The sequence below is a fragment of the Silurus aristotelis genome (genome assembly GCF_946808225.1).
Source record: "Silurus aristotelis genome assembly, chromosome: 16".
Taxonomy (NCBI): domain Eukaryota; kingdom Metazoa; phylum Chordata; class Actinopteri; order Siluriformes; family Siluridae; genus Silurus; species Silurus aristotelis.
The window spans coordinates 20,001-42,606 of NC_139589.1; the positions used below are offsets into that span (position 1 = coordinate 20,001).

Below are 22,606 nucleotides of genomic sequence, written 5' to 3' on the forward strand. Positions count from 1 at the left end.
AGAATGATAAAGAGCACGAAACTGTGGAAATCTGCATCCACACCAAGAGTCAGTTAAAGTAAATGACACTCCTGTTAGAAAAGCTTCTCTCTTCAGTACAACGACAGAAGGAAGTCATGGCTGAGATTTACGTGGTGTTTGGTGTTAAATGCACAGTGCTCATACTGGTGTCAAGGCGATGTTGGACCTCCTGCTTCTCCTGGCTGATGTGCTGCATTGTCCGGTTCATGTCCACTCCCTGAAGCTTGGCAGTGTGTTGTGCTATCTTCCTCTCCACATCCTTCAGATCCAGCTATCATACATCCACAGTTACAATTATAAAACTTCAAATTATTTATTACTAATGCATTGATTTTAGAACCTCTGCTTGACCTCAGACCTGATAACGGTCCATGAGGGAAATGTCCTGTAGGCAGGCTTTAGCTGTGTCCTCCTCAGACATCAACAGAGACAGCAGACTCTCCTGCTCCTCAATCTCTCTCTTTAATTGCTCTATTTCTCTGTTCACACTCTGTAGTTTATTCTTTAACTCTGGTAGATCCTTCTCATGCAGCTCTGCAATAGACTGTCTGTGTGTGCAACAAAATAAACAAACAAATCATTATAATCAACCCAATTCCAAACATGTTGGGGGTAAAATGCAAATATAAACATAACCATAAACCCATATTTTATTTACAGCAAAACATATTAAATGTGTGAAGTGGGTAAATGAACCATTTTAAAGAAAAAGAAAAAAAAAAAAACCAACTTTGTTATTTGACTGCTGCAACACGTCTCAATAAAGTTGAGACTGGACCTACACTGGATCCAAACCAGTTTGCCTGAACATATTGACAAAGGATGCAGTTTCCACAGCTCTTTATTTAGCCATCAACCACCTAGATTAAAAACAACACCTACAACAGAATGCTGTTTATTGACTTTAGTTCTGTGTTTCACTGTACTGAACTAAACTCCGTGCCCTGGGTTTCCGCACCTCCACATGGATTCTGGACTTTCTCACCAACAGACCTGTCTGGCCAAACAGGTATCCTCAACCCTCATTCTGAACATCCCACAGGTCTGTGTTCTGAGCCCACTGCTCTACTCCCTGTTCACCCACGACTGTGCTCCTCTGCATAACTCCAACAACTTCATCAAGTATGCAGATGACACCACCGTGGTTGGCCAGATCAGTAACAACGACGAATCAGCCTACAGGGAAGAGATCCAAAGCCTGACAGCTTGCTGTACCACCAACAACCTGACCCTCAACGGCATGAAGACTAAAAAGATCACTGTGGCCTTATGGAAATCTAACAGCAGGGGACACTTCTCAGTCTACATCAATGAAACTGAGGTAGAGCGGGTCTCCAGCTTTAAGTTCTTGGGAGTTCACTTCTCTAAGGATATGTCCTGGCAACAGAAACCTTTAGCTCTGATTAGAAAGGCACAACACCACCTATACTTCTTGAGGAGTCTGAAGAAAACTCATCTGTCCCCAGAGATTTTAATGAGTTTTTACCGCTGCATCATTGAGAGCATCCTGACCAACTCCATCACTGTATGGTTACGGAGGCTCCACTGTTTGTGAACATAAAGTCCTGCAAAGGCTGGTCAAAATCGCCCGACGCATCACTGGCACCCAACTACCCGCCACTGAGCACCGTTACCACCGCAGATGTCTGTGCAGAGCTCACAACATCATCAAGGACTCTTCACATCCCAGTCACAAACTGTTTAACCCCCTTCCATCAAGAAGGAGATACAGGAACACACACACCTGTATATAACTTCTGTATAAAACTTCTGTATAAACTCTGTATGCGACTTCTATATAATTATACATACAATGTATATTTTGTCATTTTTATACCTCTCATTCTCTACACATATTGTGCCTTACATACATCTGCACTACTATTTTACATGTGTTTGTGTAATTATATACACACCTTACATACATCCTGCCTAACATTTCACACATACACACGCACACACTGTGTGTGTGTGTGCGTGTGTGTATATATATATATATTTTGGGCAAATTTGCCACTTAATTTTTTGGGGTTGGGCAAATTTGCCACTTAACGTCGGTTATGTCAGGAATCCCCCTGCCACGCCCCCTTAGGCGGCGGCATTCCCTGAAGCACCCTGCTTCTTCTCCCGTGTGAGCGAGCTCGTCGCAGTCATGCTGATCACACACACCTGACTCTCATTCACTCGCTCATCCCATCTCCTAGTTAAGCCCCTCCCCTCCACACACTCGCGGTCCGTTATTGTTTGTGCATGATCGTATGTGTTGGTTCACGGTGGTCTGTGTAATCGCGTATACGTATCCCGCTACGTACCCTTCTTCTCGGACTCCGCATTCTCTCTACAGCCCCCCGGGATTACCCCGATCCTGCTGTTTTCCATCTTCACACTGTCTGCACCACGTTTATCTTCCCAGCGCTGCGCTTTCCATAGCGCGGATCCGTGGATCCAAAAACACGTGCATGTACATTCTCATTTAATAACGCACATCATGTACATAAAGAAATTTCAAGCACGTTAATATATTGCCGCCATATTGGTTTTCGTTTCTCTCGACGCTTTTTGGCGTCCGTTTTTTTTCCCCCTAGGCCGGCGACATAACCGGGTTCCACTGTGTGTGTGTGTGTGTGTGTGTATATATATATATATATATATATATGTGTGTGTGTGTGTGTGTGTGTGTAAATATATGTACAGCAAATAAAGAAAAATATAAACATGCTGTACATAAAATTACATGTTTATCTGCAGTTGTCAATTTGCACAATCGCTACTATTTGCACTTCTGGTTGATGCTAAACTGCATTTCGTTGCTGTGTACTTGCACTATACAATGACAAAGTTCTGTCTGTCTGTCTGTATTTTCCAACTAATTAGGTTCATTGAAGTAAAGTTCACTGAAGTCTCTCAGAAGTAAAGATGGCCTGGGGTTTTCCAATCTGTGAAAAACTGCGTCTACAACCAGTGGAACAATTTCATACCAATGTTCCTCAACATGCATGATTCTCTAATGGAAACATTAACCTCTCCAGAAATCTCAGTCTGAACACAGCTTGTCATGTCATACACAAATGCAGGTAAAATCTCGATCATGCAAAGATGAAGCCATATGTAAATAACGTGATCCAGAAACTCTGCTGTCGTCTCAGGGCCAAAGCTCATTTAAAATCTCCTGGAAAGTGGAAATCTGTTCTGTGGTCAGATTAATTGAAATTCTATTTCATTTTTGGAAACCATGAATGCCACATCCTCTGGACTAAAGAGAAGAGAAACCATCAGTGCTGAACGCTTTACAGGTTTTAGAGCAACACGTTTTCATTCAGATGATGTCTTTTTCAGAGAAGACCTTACATATTTCAGCAGGACAATGCTAACTGAATCTATTACAACAGCAGGCTGTGTAGTAGAAGAGTCCAGGTGCTGAATTGGCCTGCCTGCAGTCTAGACCAAGACTAGACCAGACTGAGTGAAAACATTTGGTGCATCAAGAAACAAAAAATATGTCAAAGAGGAACAGAATTGCTGAGCAGCTAGAATTATGTGTCAGACACAAACAGGACAACATTCCTCTCCCAAAATACCAACAACTGGCCTCCTCATTTTCCAGACGTATACGGACTGTTGTTAAAAGAAGATGTGATGCTGCACAGTTGGAAACATGGCCCTGGCATGTGTTGCAGCCATCAAATAATAAAAAATTATAATCGCCTTTAAAATAGTACATTGCCTCCTAAGAATAACAAGTGGACTATGAGTTTATCTGGACCAAATCTTGACCAATGGAAATGTTCTGACCTGATAGGTTTAAGGGCCATCATGTCATCACGCTTGCGCTCCTTTCTCTTCAGATCCTGCTCGGTGTTTTTCAGCTTGTCTGGCACCAGGCGCAGTTTGGACTGCATGTCATTAATGACGTCCTGGAGCTCAGCCTCTGAGGGAAAGACACGCTGACACACTGGGCAGCACGGCTCTCCCTCCTCCGTCAGCTGGCTGATGAACTGCGTGTACACGGCCGTGGCCCCTGCCAGCATCGCTTATAAGAAACATTTAAAAGAAGACAAAAATAGGTAAATGAAAAATACAGAAAGAAAAGAGGGACAATAATGTAGAGTCTAAAAAATCTATTATAGCAGCGGATTTAAAGCCTGCAGTCAATTAAGCAAATCTAAGAAACGCTGTGCATTTATTATTATTATTCATTCATTCATTCATTCATTTTCTCCCGCTTATCCGTAATTCGGGTCGCGGGGGCAGCAGTCTAAGCAGGCCCCTGCCTTCGACTGCTGCCCAATCCTCACAGCACCGTCCCTTACGGTCCCTCCTGCAGGTGGTGAGCCCACGGGAAGTATTATTATTATAAATTTTTTAAATAATTATTACTGGAATCATACCAAAAACACTTTTTAAATCAAAGGAATTGTTAAAAATATGACCACACTGGTCTTCCAAGGCATACCTCTCTGCTTGGAACACTTCTCCAGGTCATCTTGCAATTTGCTCAGATCAGATTCAAAGTCCTGACTCCCGCACACATTGAAGAATTTCTCCTCGTAGTTGGCCAGCTGCTGCTCTTTGCGTCGAATCTCAGCTGTACAGTGACTCTTGTTTTGCTCTCTGGATGCCAGTTCCTTACTAACACATTACACATTGACCAAATTAGATCATGTGCATGTTACAGTGAGGTCAGAGATCAACCAAGTGAATGCATCTGATTTCCGGTGCCTAATATCAGAACCCCATGATTCTGTACACTACTAGCCATGTGTCTCACTAAAACTAACCCAGATCTTATTACATTATTACATCCTTCACACATGACATTCACCTGAAATAATGTCAGAGATTTGTAATGAAACACCATCAACAACACAACTAATCAGACCATTATTTTTATTTATTCTATTATCTGGATATTCAAAAAGGATAAATCTTTTATTTTAACACACTACAGAAGAACTCACTTGAGCTTGCTCAGCTTCTCTCTGATCGAGTTGATCTCTTTCGATTTGCTATGAATCCAGCCTTCAAGCTCCCTTTTGTTAGGAAAGTGGCCCAGAAGAGAAACCAAGTCTTCATTGTGCCTGGACTTGATCCTTCTTACCTGATCTTCTTTATCAGTCTAGGTGTTACAATTAAAATATAAATACTTCCCATCTTTATATTTTATTATCAATTTAGTATTAAATGTCCGCATATATAAATATTCTGCATCATATTCACAGTGATTAATCAGAAGGTGAAATGTGAATGTTCTCACTTTATCTTTCCTCAGCATGTCCATTTGTGTGCGTGCTGTGGTGTGAATATTGAGAGTTTCCATTTCTTGGTCAAGTTTGCGCTGAGCCTGGTCCAATTCCACCTTTTCCCTCTGTAGCTCCTGCACCTCCATCTTCAGACTATCCACAGTGGAATCCTGTACAGCCTTCTCCAGCTCTTGTTCCTACACATGGTTATAACTTTATGTAAATATGGTATTTTACACACTGTATATATATATATATAAACACACACACACACACACACACACACACACACACACACACACACACACACAAAGGTGGTTATTAAAAAGAGACTAGCTCTGTTTACAAGACAGTATTTTCACCCAATTTTCACCCTCAGACACCTTAAGACCTGGCAGAAGACCTCGTTATTAAAGGTGTGGCCCCTGGGGATGAATTCTCGTTACACGATATGTGGTGAATGTGGAAAAAGACGCTCCACTTGGTGGAGCTGTGGATCTGCCTCGTCTTTTTCAGTGGTGAAGATGACGGACTTTTCCACTGTGAAGACTGTAGTCTCAGCGTCGTACCTGTACGAGTTTCATCACCGGTAACGATCCTCCACATGAAGGACGGCTCGTCCACGGCACAACGACGCGGTGTTCCTTCTGCTCCTGGATCAGCAGCCTGGAGACGAACTCGGCAGTGACGCTGTACATTTGCTGAATCATGTGAAACGTCTTTGTGGCAGATTTGTCCAGTTTCACACAGAATTTCATGTTCGCTCTTTGTTCTTGAATGATGTGCATGATGAAATCCCAGACGTGAGAACACACATGTTCAGAACAGCACCAGTCACACAGCTCCAGGTGCACACAGGACCATGTCTTTTAGCACACTGACTTATGAAGGTTGGTGCTCCCTGTGACGGTGTGCGCAGCCTCGTGCTGCCATCTGTTGGCATGTTGTCTCGAAACTTTTTGATACTCGTACATATTTATATTTTACTCCTTCATTTATAGAAGGTTTAGGGTTTCTGGTTTACAATTTACTTCCAAAGACTACACGGCCCCGTCCCAAATACACAAAATAAACATTAAGTCAGTAACAGTGATGCCATTAGTGTTCAGTACAGAGGAACACAAACTGTAATACCGGCCAAAAAATCAGAGCAGGTGATTAATAACAAAAACATTACTGTCCGTGAAAATGTGACTGTTCCAGAGTTTTAGATGAAACAGACCGAGTTTTAGATGAAACAGAGAAACCTCTTGTCGTTGACTGGCTTCTCACTGCCTGTGTGCTGAATACTGGTGAATACTGGTGAAAAAGTCTACAGAGGAACTTAATGATTTAACTCTAATGTTAGCTGGAGATAAAAACCCAAGCTTGTGGAAAAGGGAAATGTAACTCACTTTCATTTGCAGAAGAAAAGAATAACCCTGACAGCATTTATAGATGGATACTTACTGCTTTTGTGAGATCAGTCTCCAGTTCCTGAAGTCTAGATGAGGAACCTTCTAATCTCTGTTGGTCAGACTTGATGTTCTTTAACTCTTGCTGCTTCTTGGCCTGTATGTTCTTCTTCAACTCGATGGTCCTCTCCAAGCCTGTCTTCTTATCACGAATCTCATCAAGGTTTTGCTGTTTCTGTGTTTCTTTCTCTTGCAGGTCAATCTGGGACAAAGTTTAGCCATTGTACACTGTGAGAACCTACGATTTTAAAAGATTATTCTGATATGATATTCTGAATCTCTCAAAATCATTAATGCTTTGATTAAACCTTGGCTGTTGGCACCCTGTCATCACCTAGTCTCCATAGAGTGCATGAAGAAATGCTTACCATAACCCTGTTAAGGGCTTTGGCCTCCTGGTCTTGTCTCTCCCTGACTTGTTTATGGAAGCTCTGGAGTTGTCTCTCATTGAAAGGAGCTCTGTCATATCCTTCCATTTCCAAATAGGAAGCTAAAGACTTCACCTGAGCATCTCGGTTCTTTATATGCAAGATCTGTTTGTCTGCTTCCATCTGAAGACGACCTTTAATGAGCAGAGAAACACAACTAAACCTCAGAAAACATGAAGAGGTCTACAGAACCCTACAGTTACTAAAAGGAGAACATTACTACATACCCTGTTCTACGAGTAGGTCTGATTTCATGTAATTCATCCTCTGGCACTCACGAACGGCCCTTTCCAGATCACGCTGACATTCTGTGAGTCTCTTCTCTTTCTTTTTCACTGTGAGCTGATGATTCTCATACATCTCCTGCAACTGCCCATCTGAACCCTGAAACACCTAAAAGTGGCCACAACCAAAAGCTGTTTAAAGTAAGTGTGTAGCTGAGAGTGAAATCTGTAAGTCACTTTATACTGCACACCTTCTACATGCACACACTCCTGTATCTTATGTGTATAAATGTATGTAATTGATAAACTAAACTCTTGAATTTTGCAATATTTAAAGTGTAGAGAAAAAACTCATACTTAAAAATGTATAAACAGATTTGTAAAAATAAATGTTTAAAAACAAATTTCTACATTTATTCAGCATTCTATTAACTAGAATTCAGTAAACTAAATGATGGGCCTGAGCAAACACACGGCAGGTTAATGAAATTCTGGTTGTCATGACCACCACCTTTTGATTAATGTGATCTGCAGCTGTCACAAAATATATCATTTAATTCTAACAAACTGGACAAGAAGCACGGTTTCAATTCACTGAAATTGCTGGGACATTTATCATCACTTCTTCAACTTCCAGCTTCACGTTCATCACCCTATCAGAAACTCTCTTCACCTCCACTACACTCTTACTGTACTCTTCCTTCAGAATCCCCCCAACACCATTTCTCTTTCCATCCACACCATGATAGAACAGTTTAAACACCTCCTTACCTTTCAACGGTAAAAGACCTGGGAGTTATTTTAGAGCAACTTATCTTTTAAAAATCACATCAATCAAGTTACAAAAACAGCTCCTTCTACCTTAGAAATATTTCTAAGCTAAGAAATATGTTATTTATATCCGATGCAGAGAAGCTCGTCCATGCGTTTATGACCTCCAGACTGGACTATTGTAATGCATTACTAGGTGGATGTCCTGCATCATTAATAAACAAGCTTCAGTTAGTCCAGAATGCAGCAGCCAGAGTTCTCACAAGGTCAAGAAAATACGATCATATAACCCCAATCTTATCGTCCCTACATTGGCTTCCTATTAAGTTTCGAATAGACTACAAACTACTGCTACTCACTTATAAAGCACTAAATGGTTTGGCTCCCATGTATCTATCCAGTCTTTTAACACGCTACAATCCGTCACGCTCCCTGAGATCTCAAAACTCTGGGCTTCTAGTAGTTTCTAGAATAGCAAAGTCCACTAAAGGCGGTAGAGCATTTTCACATTTAGCTCCTAAACTCTGGAATAGTCTTCCTGACAGTGTTCGGGGTTCAGATACACTCTCCCAGTTTAAGTGCAGATTAAAAACATATCTTTTTAGCAAAGCCTACACATAACACACATCACACACATCACATCACAACCTTGTGCTCCAGAACATCTGATCACATGCACATTATCAACTTGTGCTGTTAATATCATGAACAGCAGCTACGCTAATTCCTCTCCACTGCTTCTCTTCCCATCCCGAGGCTTCCTGAGGTTGCTCCAGCTCCAGTCACGTCCCACCTCGTGATGATTACGGACCTTTGAAGAAGTAGATGCCGAACTCGCAAACATCCCGAACCATCTAGAGACGTACCAGTGCCATTTGGATCCCGCTACATGTGTGGAGTTTTGACATTGGACCTCCTGGAGTGTTTAAAGGCTCTGGCATGGAGAAGCTGATGCTGGATCTGTGATGATCACAAATGCTGAGCTTATAAAACTAGGAGCTACTAACCATAAAGACTGTATAAGACTGCAGAAAGAACATCACTTATAATCTTATACTCCAGTGCTCATGTTAGTTCTCACTCTCCAGTGTTCTGTATTGTTGAAAGATTTATGATCAAACTCTTGATGTCACCCATATGAGGATGGGTTCCCTTTTGAGTCTGGTTCCTCTCAAGGTTTCTTCCTCATAACATCTAAGGGAGTTTTTTCTTGCCACAGTCACCATGGCTGCTCATCAGGGATAAACGCACACCTTCACCTTCACTGTTGATTTGTGTAAAGCTGCTTTGAGACAATGTCTGTTGTGAAAAGCGCTATAGAAATAAACTTGACTTGACCTCCAATGTTCCTGCTCTTACTCCCTTTCCACTTGGTCTCCTGAACACACAACATCTCAACCTTTCTCCTCTCCATCATATCAGCAAAAAATCTCATCAATAGTATCAGTTTAAGGTTTTCTCCCATTTTTTCCAGTCTGATCTAAAGATTTAGAATTTAAGGCTAATATATTTTACGCCTGGACACCAGATTCCTTTCTGAATATCACCACTGATTAATAAACCATAAACAAGCAAACATCTCCATGTCATGAAAGAAACATTACTGAAGAGCAATTTCCTGTTGCAGACATTTAGAAGCATCTATCTCCATCCACATCTGGCCTACTGCGCATCTCTGACTGCAATGAGAATTTTAACAGTCACACTATAGATCATGCAGGAGGTGGATAAATAATTTGATGTCACCTGCTCCATCTTCTCCTCTAATTCACGACTGTCATCTTCCATTTGTTTTCTCCTGCTGTCCAAAGCCTTAATATCATTATCCAGTTTCATGACTTTGCCCAGATTGTCATCAATGTCATTCAAACGATTCTACACATGCAGAGGAAGAAGACACACAGGGAGGGAAAAGAATCAAACACAGAAGCATAGTTGTAGCAAATCACTTCGATCTTTTTTTTCCATTCTGATGCTTGATATAAACATGTCCTGAAGCTCTTGACCTGGTGTATCAAAACATTTATTACATTATGCAAAACTACAGCAAAGATATTAAGTGATCTTACATCGTGTTACTGATCACAGTGGGAAGGAAACTCAATACATATCCATCACACAGCTGTCTCACCTCTATGGGATCGATCTGGTTCTCAATGCGCTGTACACTTTCTTTAGAAGCTACTAGCTGGGCTTCTTTAGTGGACAGAAGTTCCTTGATCTCCTGCGCCTTTTCCTTATTCTGCTTCAGATATCTCAACTCCATCTGACAGGATTTGATGGTGTTGGACTGCTTTAGCCTTAACTGACGAAGGGTTTCCAAGACCTTGATGTACCTTTGAGAGAATTATCAATTCTGAAAAAAGCTGTACTGTTACTACGGCAACTGAATAAAAAAATAAATTAGGGAAAAGTTCAAGGATGTGAAATAGAAAGAAACAAAACACTCTGACCTTAAAAAAGTGTGAGTACGGTTTAGATAGAGTGCAAAGAACAGACCGAACTGCGCTCAGTGACTGCTTAGTAGAACTCTGAAGGCGTTACATGGCACATAAAGACCCTGAATATTTATTAACACTGTAAACAAACCCTAACCAACACATAGCAGAACCGTAGCATAGCAGGAACATGTACCTTGTTGCTGAGAAAATCTCATCAAATTTCTGTTTGAGGGCTTTTCCTTCACTGAGAGGCCAGTTAGACTCCTCTTGGTGGCAGAAGATGACATGGTTGAGAACTGCTTTCGAAACACCCAGAGCTGAGATCATCTCACGGTCTATCTCAGCACACTTGGAGCTCAGACTAACTTTTTCTCCATGCCTGTAGACACAAAGCAGTTATTCATCTTCAGTAATTACTTTATCAAAACACTTACCTTGTTTTGATCTTTATGATCATCAGGTGCATTTGCCAGCTAACCCTAACCCCAACCCTAACGGTAACCCTAACCCAGCTAACCCTAACCCCAACCCTAACCCAGCTAACCCTAACGCTAACCCTAACCCAGCTACCGCTAACGGTAACCCTAACCCAGCTAACCCTAACCCCAACCCTAACCCAGCTAACGCTAACGGTAACCCTAACCCAGCTAACCCTAACCCCAACCCTAACCCAGCTAACCCTAACGGTAACCCTAACGCAGCTAACCCTAACCCCAACCCTAACCCAGCTAACCCTAACGCTAACCCTAACCCAGCTAACGCTAACCCTAACCCAGCTAACCCTAACCCCAACCCTAACGGTAACCCTAACCCAGCTAAACCTAACCCCAACCCTAACCCAGCTAACCCTAACGCTAACCCTAACCCAGCTAACGCTAACGGTAACCCTAACCCAGCTAACCCTAACCCCAACCCTAACCCAGCTAACGCTAACGGTAACCCTAACCCAGCTAACCCTAACCCCAACCCTAACCCAGCTAACCCTAACGGTAACCCTAACCCAGCTAACCCTAACCCCAACCCTAACCCAGCTAACGCTAACCCTAACCCAGCTAACCCTAACCCCAACCCTAACCCAGCTAACCCTAACCCAGCTAACCCTAACCCCAACCCTAACCCAGCTAACCCTAACGCTAACCCTAACCCAGCTAACGCTAACCCTAACCCAGCTAACCCTAACCCCAACCCTAACCCAGCTAACCCTAACCCAGCTAACCCTAACCCCAACCATAACACAGCTAACCCTAACGCTAACCCTAACCCAGCTAACCCTAACGCTAACCCTAACCCAGCTAACCCTAACCCCAACCCTAACCCAGCTAACCCTAACCCAACCCTAACCCAGCTAACGCTAACGGTAACCCTAACCCAGCTAACCCTAACCCCAACCCTAACCAAGCTAACCCTAACGGTAACCCTAACCCAGCTAACCCTAACCCCAACCCTAACCCAGCTAACCCTAACCCTAACCCAGCTAACGCTAACCCTAACCCAGCTAACCCTAACCCCAACCCTAACCCAGCTAACCCTAACCCAGCTAACCCTAACCCCAACCCTAACCCAGCTAACCCTAACGCTAACCCTAACCCAGCTAACGCTAACCCTAACCCAGCTAACCCTAACCCCAACCCTAACCCAGCTAACCCTAACCCAGCTAACCCTAACCCCAACCATAACCCAGCTAACCCTAACGCTAACCCTAACCCAGCTAACCCTAACGCTAACCCTAACCCAGCTAACCCTAACCCCAACCCTAACCCAGCTAACCCTAACGCTAACCCTAACCCAGCTAACGCTAACCCTAACCCAGCTAACCCTAACCCCAACCCTAACCCAGCTAACCCTAACGCTAACCCTAACCCAGCTAACGCTAACCCTAACCCAGCTAACGCTAACCCTAACCCAGCTAACCCTAACCCCAACCCTAACCAAGCTAACGCTAACCCTAACCCAGCTAACCCTAACCCCAACTCTAACCCAGCTAACCCTAACCCTAACCCCAAACCTAACCCCAACCCCAACCCTAACCCAGCTAACCCTAACCCCAACCCTAACCCAGCTAACCCTAACGCTAACCCTAACCCAGCTAACGCTAACGCTAACCCTAACCCAGCTAACGCTAACCCTAACCCAGCTAACCCTAACCCCAACCCTAACCCAGCTAACGCTAACCCTAACCCAGCTAACCCTAACCCCAACCCAGCTAACGCTAACCCTAACCCAGCTAACCCTAACCCCAACCCAGCTAACCCTAACCCCAAACCTAACCCTAACCCCAACCCTAACCCAGCTAACCCTAACGCTAACCCTAACCCAGCTAACGCTAACCCTAACCCAGCTAACCCTAACCCCAACCCTAACCCAGCTAACCCTAACCCCAAACCTAACCCTAACCCCAACCCTAACCCAGCTAACCCTAACGCTAACCCTAACCCAGCTCACGCTAACCCTAACGCTAACCCTAACCCTAACCCCAAACCTAACCCTAACCCCAACCCTAACCCAGCTAACCCTAACCCTAACCCCAAACCTAACCCTAACCCCAACCCTAACCCAGCTAACCCTAACGCTAACCCTAACCCAGCTCACGCTAACCCTAACGCTAACCCTAACCCAGCTAACGCTAACCCTAACCCAGCTAACCCTAACCCCAAACCTAACCCTAACCCCAACCCTAACCCAGCTAACCCTAACGCTAACCCTAACCCAGCTAACGCTAACCCAGCTAACCCTAACCCCAACCCTAACCCAGCTAACCCTAACCCTAACCCCAAACCTAACCCTAACCCTAACCCAGCTAACCCCAACCCTAACCCAGCTAACCCTAACGCTAACCCTAACCCAGCTAACCCTAACGCTAACCCTAACCCAGCTAACCCTAACCCAGCTAACCCTAACCCAGCTAACCCTAACCCAGCTAACCCTAACGCTAACCCTAACCCAGCTAACCCTAACCCAGCTAACCCTAACGCTAACCCTAACCCAGCTAAACCTAACCAAGCTAACCCTAACGCTAACCCTAACCCAGCTAACCCTAACCCTAACCCCAAACCTAACCCCAACCCCAACCCTAACCCAGCTAACCCTAACCCAGCTAACCCTAACCCAGCTAACCCTAACGCTAACCCTAACCCAGCTAACCCTAACCCAGCTAACCCTAACGCTAACCCTAACCCAGCTAACCCTAACCCTAACCCCAAACCTAACCCCAACCCTAACCCAGCTAACCCTAACCCCAACCCTAACCCAGCTAACCCTAACGCTAACCCTAACCCAGCTAACGCTAACGCTAACCCTAACCCAGCTAATGCTAACCCTAACCCAGCTAACCCTAACCCCAACCCTAACCCAGCTAACCCTAACCCCAACCCAGCTAACGCTAACCCTAACCCAGCTAACCCTAACCCCAACCCAGCTAACCCTAACCCCAAACCTAACCCCAACCCCAACCCTAACCAAGCTAACCCTAACCCCAACCCTAACCCAGCTAACCCTAACGCTAACCCTAACCCAGCTAACGCTAACCCTAACCCTAACCCAGCTAACCCCAACCCCAACCCAGCTAACCCTAACCCCAACCCTAACCCAGCTAACCCTAACCCCAACCCTAACTCAGCTAACCCCAACCCTAACCCAGCTAACCCCAACCCCAACCCAGCTAACCCCAACCCCAACCCAGCTAACCCCAACCCCAACCCCAACCCAGCTAACCCCAACCCTAACCCAGCTAACCCTAACCCCAACCCTAACTCAGCTAACCCCAACCCTAACCCAGCTAACCCCAACCCCAACCCAGCTAACCCCAACCCCAACCCCAACCCAGCTAACCCCAACCCCAACCCCAACCCAGCTAACCCTAACCCCAACCCTAACCCAGCTAACCCTAACCCCAACCCTAACCCAGCTAACCCTAACCCCAACCCTAACCCACCTAACCCCAACCCTAACCCACCTAACCCCAACCCTAACCCACCTAACCCTAACCCAGCTAACCCTAACGCTAAGCCTAACCCAGCTAACCCTAACCCCAACCCCAACCCAGCTAACCCTAACCCCAACCCAGCTAACCCTAACCCCAACCCTAACCCAGCTAACCCTAACCCCAACCCTAACCCAGCTAACCCTAACCCCAACCCTAACCCAGCTAACCCTAACGCCAACCCTAACCCAGCTAACCCTAACGCTAACCCTAACCCAGCTAACCCTAACGCTAACCCTAACCCAGCTAACCCTAACGCTAACCCTAACCCAGCTAACCCTAACCCAGCTAACCCTAACCCAGCTAACCCTAATGCTAACCCTAACCCAGCTAACCCTAACCCTAACCCTAACCCCAAACCTAACCCCAACCCCAACCCTAACCCCAACCCTAACCCAGCTAACCCTAACCCCAACCCCAACACTAACCCCAACCCCAACCCTAACCCAGCTAACCCTAACCCCAACCCTAACCCAGCTAACCCTAACGCTAACCCTAACCCAGCTAACGCTAACCCTAACCCAGCTAACCCTAACCCTAACCCCAAACCTAACCCCAAACCTAACCCCAACCCCAACCCTAACCCAGCTAACCCTAACGCTAACCCTAACCCCAACCCCAACCCAGCTAACCCCAACCCCAACCCAGCTAACCCTAACCCCAACCCAGCTAACCCTAACCCCAACCCTAACCCAGCTAACCCTAACCCCAACCCTAACCCAGCTAACCCTAACCCCAACCCTAACCCAGCTAACCCTAACGCCAACCCTAACCCAGCTAACCCTAACGCTAACCCTAACCCAGCTAACCCTAACGCTAACCCTAACCCAGCTAACCCTAACCCAGCTAACCCTAACCCAGCTAACCCTAACCCAGCTAACCCTAACCCAGCTAACCCTAACGCTAACCCTAACCCAGCTAACCCTAACCCTAACCCTAACCCCAAACCTAACCCCAACCCCAACCCTAACCCCAACCCCAACCCTAACCCAGCTAACCCTAACCCCAACCCTAACCCAGCTAACCCTAACGCTAACCCTAACCCAGCTAACGCTAACCCTAACCCAGCTAACCCTAACCCTAACCCCAAACCTAACCCCAAACCTAACCCCAACCCCAACCCTAACCCAGCTAACCCTAACGCTAACCCTAACCCAGCTAACGCTAACCCTAACCCAGCTAACGCTAACGCTAACCCTAACCCAGCTAACGCTAACCCCAACCCTAACCCAGCTAACGCTAACCCTAACCCAGCTAACCCTAACCCCAACCCAGCTAACGCTAACCCTAACCCAGCTAACCCTAACCCCAACCCAGCTAACCCTAACCCCAAACCTAACCCTAACTCTAACCCCAACCCAGCTAACCCTAACCCCAAACCTAACCCTAACCCCAACCCTAACCCAGCTAACCCTAACGCTAACCCTAACCCAGCTAACGCTAACCCAGCTAACCCTAACCCCAACCCTAACCCAGCTAACCCTAACCCCAACCCTAACCCAGCTAACCCTAACCCTAACCCCAAACCTAACCCTAACCCCAACCCTAACCCAGCTAACGCTAACCCTAACCCAGCTAACCCTAACCCCAACCCTAACCCAGCTAACCCTAACCCTAACCCCAAACCTAACCCTAACCCCAACCCTAACCCAGCTAACTCTAACCCTAACACTAACCCAGCTAACGCTAACACTAACCCAGCTAACGCTAACCCTAACCCAGCTAACCCTAACGCTAACACTAACCCAGCTAACGCTAACACTAACCCAGCTAACGCTAACCCTAACCCAGCTAACCCTAACCCCAACCCTAACCCAGCTAACCCTAACCCTAACCCCAACCCTAACCCAGCTAACCCTAACCCCAAACCTAACCCTAACCCCAACCCTAACCCAGCTAACCCTAACGCTAACACTAACCCAGCTAACGCTAACACTAACCCAGCTAACGCTAACCCTAACCCAGCTAACCCTAACCCCAACCCGAACCCAGCTAACCCTAACCCTAACCCCAACCCTAACCCAGCTAACCCTAACGCTAACACTAACCCAGCTAACGCTAACCCTAACCCAGCTAACCCTAACCCCAACCCTAACCCAGCTAACCCTAACCCTAACCCCAACCCTAACCCAGCTAACCCTAACCCTAACCCCAAACCTAACCCTAACCCCAACCCTAACCCAGCTAACCCTAACGCTAACCCTAACCCAGCTCACGCTAACCCTAACGCTAACCCTAACCCAGCTAACGCTAACCCTAACCCAGCTAACCCTAACCCCAACCCTAACCCAGCTAAACCTAACCCTAACCCCAAACCTAACCCTAACCCCAACCCTAACCCAGCTAACCCTAACGCTAACCCTAACCCAGCTAACGCTAACCGAGCTAACCCTAACCCCAACCCTAACCCAGCTAACCCTAACCCTAACCCCAAACCTAACCCTAACCCAGCTAACCCTAACCCAGCTAACCCTAACCCAGCTAAACCTAACCCCAACCCTAACCCAGCTAACCCTAACCCCAACCCAGCTAACCCCAACCCCAACCCAGCTAACCCTAACCCCAACCCTAACTCAGCTAACCCCAACCCTAACCCAGCTAACCCCAACCCCAACCCAGCTAACCCCAACCCAGCTAACCCCAACCCCAACCCAGCTAACCCCAACCCCAACCCTAACCCAGCTAACCCTAACGCTAACCCCAACCCAGCTAACCCCAACCCTAACCCAGCTAACCCTAACGCTAACCCTAACCCAGCTAACCCTAACCCCAACCCCAACCCAGCTAACCCTAACCCAGCTAACCCTAACCCCAACCCTAACCCAGCTAACCCTAACCCCAACCCTAACCCAGCTAACCCTAACCCCAACCCTAACCCAGCTAACCCTAACCCCAACCCTAACCCAGCTAACCCTAACGCTAACCCTAACCCAGCTAACCCTAACCCAGCTAACCCTAACGCTAACCCTAACCCAACTAACCCTAACGCTAACCCTAACCCAGCTAACCCTAACGCTAACCCTAACCCCAACCCTAACCCAGCTAACCCTAACCCCAACCCTAACCCAGCTAACCCTAACCCAGCTAACCCTAACCCAGCTAACGCTAACCCTAACCCAGCTAACCCTAACCCCAACCCTAACCCAGCTAACCCTAACCCGAACCCAGCTAACGCTAACCCTAACCCAGCTAACCCTAACCCCAACCCTAACCCAGCTAACCCTAACCCCAACCCTAACCCAGCTAACCCTAACGCTAACCCTAACCCAGCTAACCCTAACCCCAACCCTAACCCAGCCAACCCTAACCCCAACCCCAACCCAGCTAACCCTAACCCCAACCCAGCTAACCCCAACCCCAACCCAGCTAACCCCAACCCCAACCCAGCTAACCCCAACCCCAACCCAGCTAACCCTAACCCAGCTAACCCCAACCCCAACCCTAACCCAGCTAACCCTAACCCCAACCCTAACCCAGCTAACCCTAACCCCAACCCTAACCCAGCTAACCCTAACCCCAACCCTAACCCAGCCAACCCTAACCCCAACCCTAACCCAGCCAACCCTAACCCCAACCCTAACCCAGCCAACCCTAACCCCAACCCCAACCCAGCCAACCCTAACCCCAACCCTAACCCAGCTAACCCTAACCCCAACCCTAACCCAGCTAACCCTAACCCCAACCCTAACCCAGCTAACCCTAACCCCAACCCTAACCCAGCTAACCCTAACCCCAACCCTAACCCAGCTAACCCTAACCCCAACCCTAACCCAGCTAACCCTAACCCCAACCCTAACCCAGCTAACCCTAACCCCAACCCTAACCCAGCTAACCCTAACCCAGCTAACCCTAACCCCAACCCTAACCCAGCTAACCCTAACCCAGCTAACCCTAACGCTAACCCTAACCCAGCTAACCCTAACCCAGCTAACCCTAACGCTAACCCTAACCCAGCAAACCCTGACGCTAACCCTAACCCTAACGCTAACCCTAACCCAGCTAACCCTAACCCAGCTAACCCTAACCCTAACGCTAACCCAGCTAACCCTAACCCCAACCCAACTAACCCTAACCCCAACCCAGCTAACCCTAACGCTAACCCTAACCCAGCTAACCCTAACCCCAACCCTAACCCAGCTAACCCTAACCCTAACCCCAACCCAGCTAACCCCAACCCAGCTAACCCTAACCCAGCTAACCCTAACCCCAACCCAGCTAACCCTAACCCCAACCCTAACCCTAACCCAGCTAACCCTAATGCTAACCTCAACCCTAACCCAGCTAACGCCAACCCTAACCCAGCTAACCCTAACCCCAACCCTAACCCAGCTAACCCTAACGCTAATCCTAACCCAGCTAACCCTAACCCCAACCCAGCTAACCCTAAGGCTAACCCTAACCCCAACCCTAAGGCTAACCCTAACCCCAACCCTAACCCAGCTAACCCTAACCCTAACCCCAACCCAGCTAACCCTAACCCCAACCCAGCTAACCCTAACGCAGCTAACCCTAACCCCAACCACCCTAACCCTAAACCCTAACTCTAACCCTGACCCCAACCCTATCCCAGCTGACCCTAACCCTAACCCAGCTAACCCTAACCCCAACCCAGCTAACCCTAACCCCAACAACCCTAACCCTAACCCAGCTAACCCTAACCCCAACCCTAACCCAACTAACCCTAACCCAGCTAACCCTAACCCTGCTAACCCAACTAACCCTAACCCAACTAACCCTAACCCAACTAACCCTAACCCAGCTAACCCTAACCCAGCTAACCCTAACCCTAACCCAGCTAACCCTAACCCAGCTAACCCTAACCCAGCTAACCCTAAGGCTAACCCTAACCCCAACCCTAAGGCTAACCCTAACCCCAACCCTAACCCAGCTAACCCTAACCCTAACCCCAACCCAGCTAACCCTAACCCCAACCCAGCTAACCCTAACGCAGCTAACCCTAACCCCAACCACCCTAACCCTAAACCCTAACTCTAACCCTGACCCCAACCCTATCCCAGCTGACCCTAACCCTAACCCAGCTAACCCTAACCCCAACCCAGCTAACCCTAACCCCAACAACCCTAACCCTAACCCAGCTAACCCTAACCCCAACCCTAACCCAACTAACCCTAACCCAGCTAACCCTAACCCTGCTAACCCAACTAACCCTAACCCAACTAACCCTAACCCAACTAACCCTAACCCAGCTAACCCTAACCCAGCTAACCCTAACCCTAACCCAGCTAACCCTAACCCAGCTAACCCTAACCCAGCTAACCCTAACCCAGCTAACCCTAACCCTAACGCTTGCCCAGCTAACCCTAACCCCAACCCAGCTAACCCTAACCCCAACCCTAACCCAGCTAACCCTAACGCTAACCCTAACCCAGCTAACCCTAACCCCAACCCTAACCCAGCTAACCCTAACCCTAACCCCAACCCAGCTAACCCCAACCCAGCTAACCCCAACCCAGCTAACCCCAACCCAGCTAACCCCAACCCAGCTAACCCCAACCCAGCTAACCCTAACCCCAACCCAGCTAACCCTAACCCCAACCCTAACCCTAACCCAGCTAACCCTAATGCTAACCTCAACCCTAACCCAGCTAACGCCAACCCTAACCCAGCTAACCCCAACCCAGCTAACCCTAACCCCAACCCTAACCCAGCTAACCCTAACGCTAATCCTAACCCAGCTAACCCTAACCCCAACCCAGCTAACCCTAAGGCTAACCCTAACCCCAACCCTAAGGCTAACCCTAACCCCAACCCTAACCCAGCTAACCCTAACCCCAACCCAGCTAACCCTAACCCCAACCCAGCTAACCCTAACGCAGCTAACCCTAACCCCAACCACCCTAACCCTAAACCCTAACTCTAACCCTGACCCCAACCCTATCCCAGCTGACCCTAACCCTAACCCAGCTAACCCTAACCCCAACCCAGCTAACCCTAACCCCAACAACCCTAACCCCAACCCAGCTAACCCTAACCCCAACCCTAACCCAACTAACCCTAACCCAGCTAACCCTAACCCTGCTAACCCAACTAACCCTAACCCAACTAACCCTAACCCAACTAACCCTAACCCAGCTAACCCTAACCCAGCTAACCCTAACCCTAACCCAGCTAACCCTAACCCCAACCCAAAATCACACTAGAAGATAAATGTACTGAAGTCATAAAGATGTGCTTGATGCTTGATGAAATACACACAGTTCTGCTCCTGTTTGTGTACTATAGCACTTTTCACAATGGACACTGTCTCAAACCAGCTTTACAGAACATAAGAATTATCACTACAAAGAGTGTGTGAGTTCTGAGAGAGTTTTGTGTCCGCACACAGGTGCTGTTTTATTTCAGAGCTTTTTCACTCTTCTGTGTGAGCAGACGGGCTGTGACTCAAACGAGTCTCCAATATCACATTTCATTAGTTGTAAGGTCAATGAGAAAGTCTGGACAGAAGAAACATATTTGAGGATTGTTAAACCCACTTTATTCTGGTGATGACTCCTTCAAGGGTTTTGAACTCAGGTGCTTTTTTGCCTTTCTGTGTGCTTTGCATGGAACGCTGAACAGCTACCGGTTCTCCATTAACATCTTTGAACTGCAGCCGAATCTGAGCACGTACATCTGTCTCATGTGCATCCTGCAAATATAAACAGAGATATTACACAACTGTCCTTTATATTTATAAACACAACAAATATAGTAGAAATATAGAAATATCACCCCAACATTACATCACTATACATACAAAATACACTATTCATACAAAATACACTATTCATACCCTATGCATACAAAATACACTATACATACAAAATACCCTACAAAATACCCTATTCATACCCAATTCATACAAAATACACTATACATACAAAATACACTATACATACAAAATACCCTATTCATACCCTATTCATACCCTATGCATACAAAATACCCTATTCATACCCTATTCATACCCTATACATACAAAATACACTATATATACAAAATACCCTATTCATACCCTATTCATACCCTATACATACAAAATACACTATTCATACAAAATACACTATTCATACCCTATTCATACCCTATACATACAAAATACACTATTCATACAAAATACACTATTCATACAAAATACACTATTCATACCCTATGCATACAAAATACACTATACATACAAAATACCCTACAAAATACCCTATTCATACCCAATTCATACAAAATACACTATACATACAAAATACACTATACATACAAAATACCCTATACATACAAAATACCCTACAAAATACCCTATTCATACCCAATTCATACAAAATACACTATACATACAAAATACACTATACATACAAAATACCCTATTCATACCCTATTCATACCCTATGCATACAAAATACACTATACATACAAAATACCCTACAAAATACCCTATTCATACCCAATTCATACAAAATACACTATACATACAAAATACCCTATTCATACAAAATACACTATTCATACAAAATACACTATACATACCCTATACATACAAAATACCCTACAAAATACCCTATTCATACCCAATTCATACAAAATACACTATACATACAAAATACCCTATTCATACAAAATACACTATACATACCCTATTCATACAAAATACACTATACATACAAAATACCCTATTCATACAAAATACCCTATTCATACAAAATACCCTATTCATACAAAATACCCTATACATACAAAATACCCTATTCATACAAAATACCCTATTCATACAAAATACACTATACATACAAAATACCCTATTCATACAAAATACCCTATTCATACAAAATACCCTATTCATACAAAATACACTATACATACAAAATACACTATTCATACAAAATACACTATTCATACAAAATACACTATACATACAAAATACCCTATTCATACAAAATACACTATACATACCCTATTCATACAAAATACACTATTCATACAAAATACACTATTCATACAAAATACACTATTCATACAAAATACACTATACATACCCTATTCATACAAAATACACT

At 45.9% G+C, this 22,606-nt stretch overlaps 1 protein-coding gene across 5 annotated transcripts in view; it reads right to left on the minus strand.

Annotated features, from left to right (window-relative positions):
• The window catches only part of rad50 (RAD50 homolog, double strand break repair protein), a 36,990-nt gene that overhangs the window by 7,929 nt on the left and 6,455 nt on the right, over positions 1 to 22,606 (minus strand). For all 5 annotated transcript variants that reach the window (XR_014537112.1, XM_083563595.1, XM_083563596.1 and 2 more), the window contains exons 4-16: positions 21,053 to 21,207; positions 10,773 to 10,958; positions 10,270 to 10,474; positions 9,885 to 10,013; positions 7,371 to 7,536; positions 7,084 to 7,277; positions 6,711 to 6,917; positions 5,276 to 5,458; positions 4,980 to 5,137; positions 4,475 to 4,650; positions 3,814 to 4,051; positions 380 to 569; positions 166 to 292 (exon numbers count right to left, since the gene is read on the minus strand). Coding sequence is in view for 4 of the 5 variants with exons in the window: in XM_083563595.1 (XP_083419721.1) it covers positions 166 to 292; positions 380 to 569; positions 3,814 to 4,051; positions 4,475 to 4,650; positions 4,980 to 5,137; positions 5,276 to 5,458; positions 6,711 to 6,917; positions 7,084 to 7,277; positions 7,371 to 7,536; positions 9,885 to 10,013; positions 10,270 to 10,474; positions 10,773 to 10,958; positions 21,053 to 21,207 (2,314 nt within the window). In the remaining variant the exon portion in view is untranslated. The remainder of the gene's footprint in view (positions 1 to 165; positions 293 to 379; positions 570 to 3,813; positions 4,052 to 4,474; positions 4,651 to 4,979; positions 5,138 to 5,275; positions 5,459 to 6,710; positions 6,918 to 7,083; positions 7,278 to 7,370; positions 7,537 to 9,884; positions 10,014 to 10,269; positions 10,475 to 10,772; positions 10,959 to 21,052; positions 21,208 to 22,606) is intronic.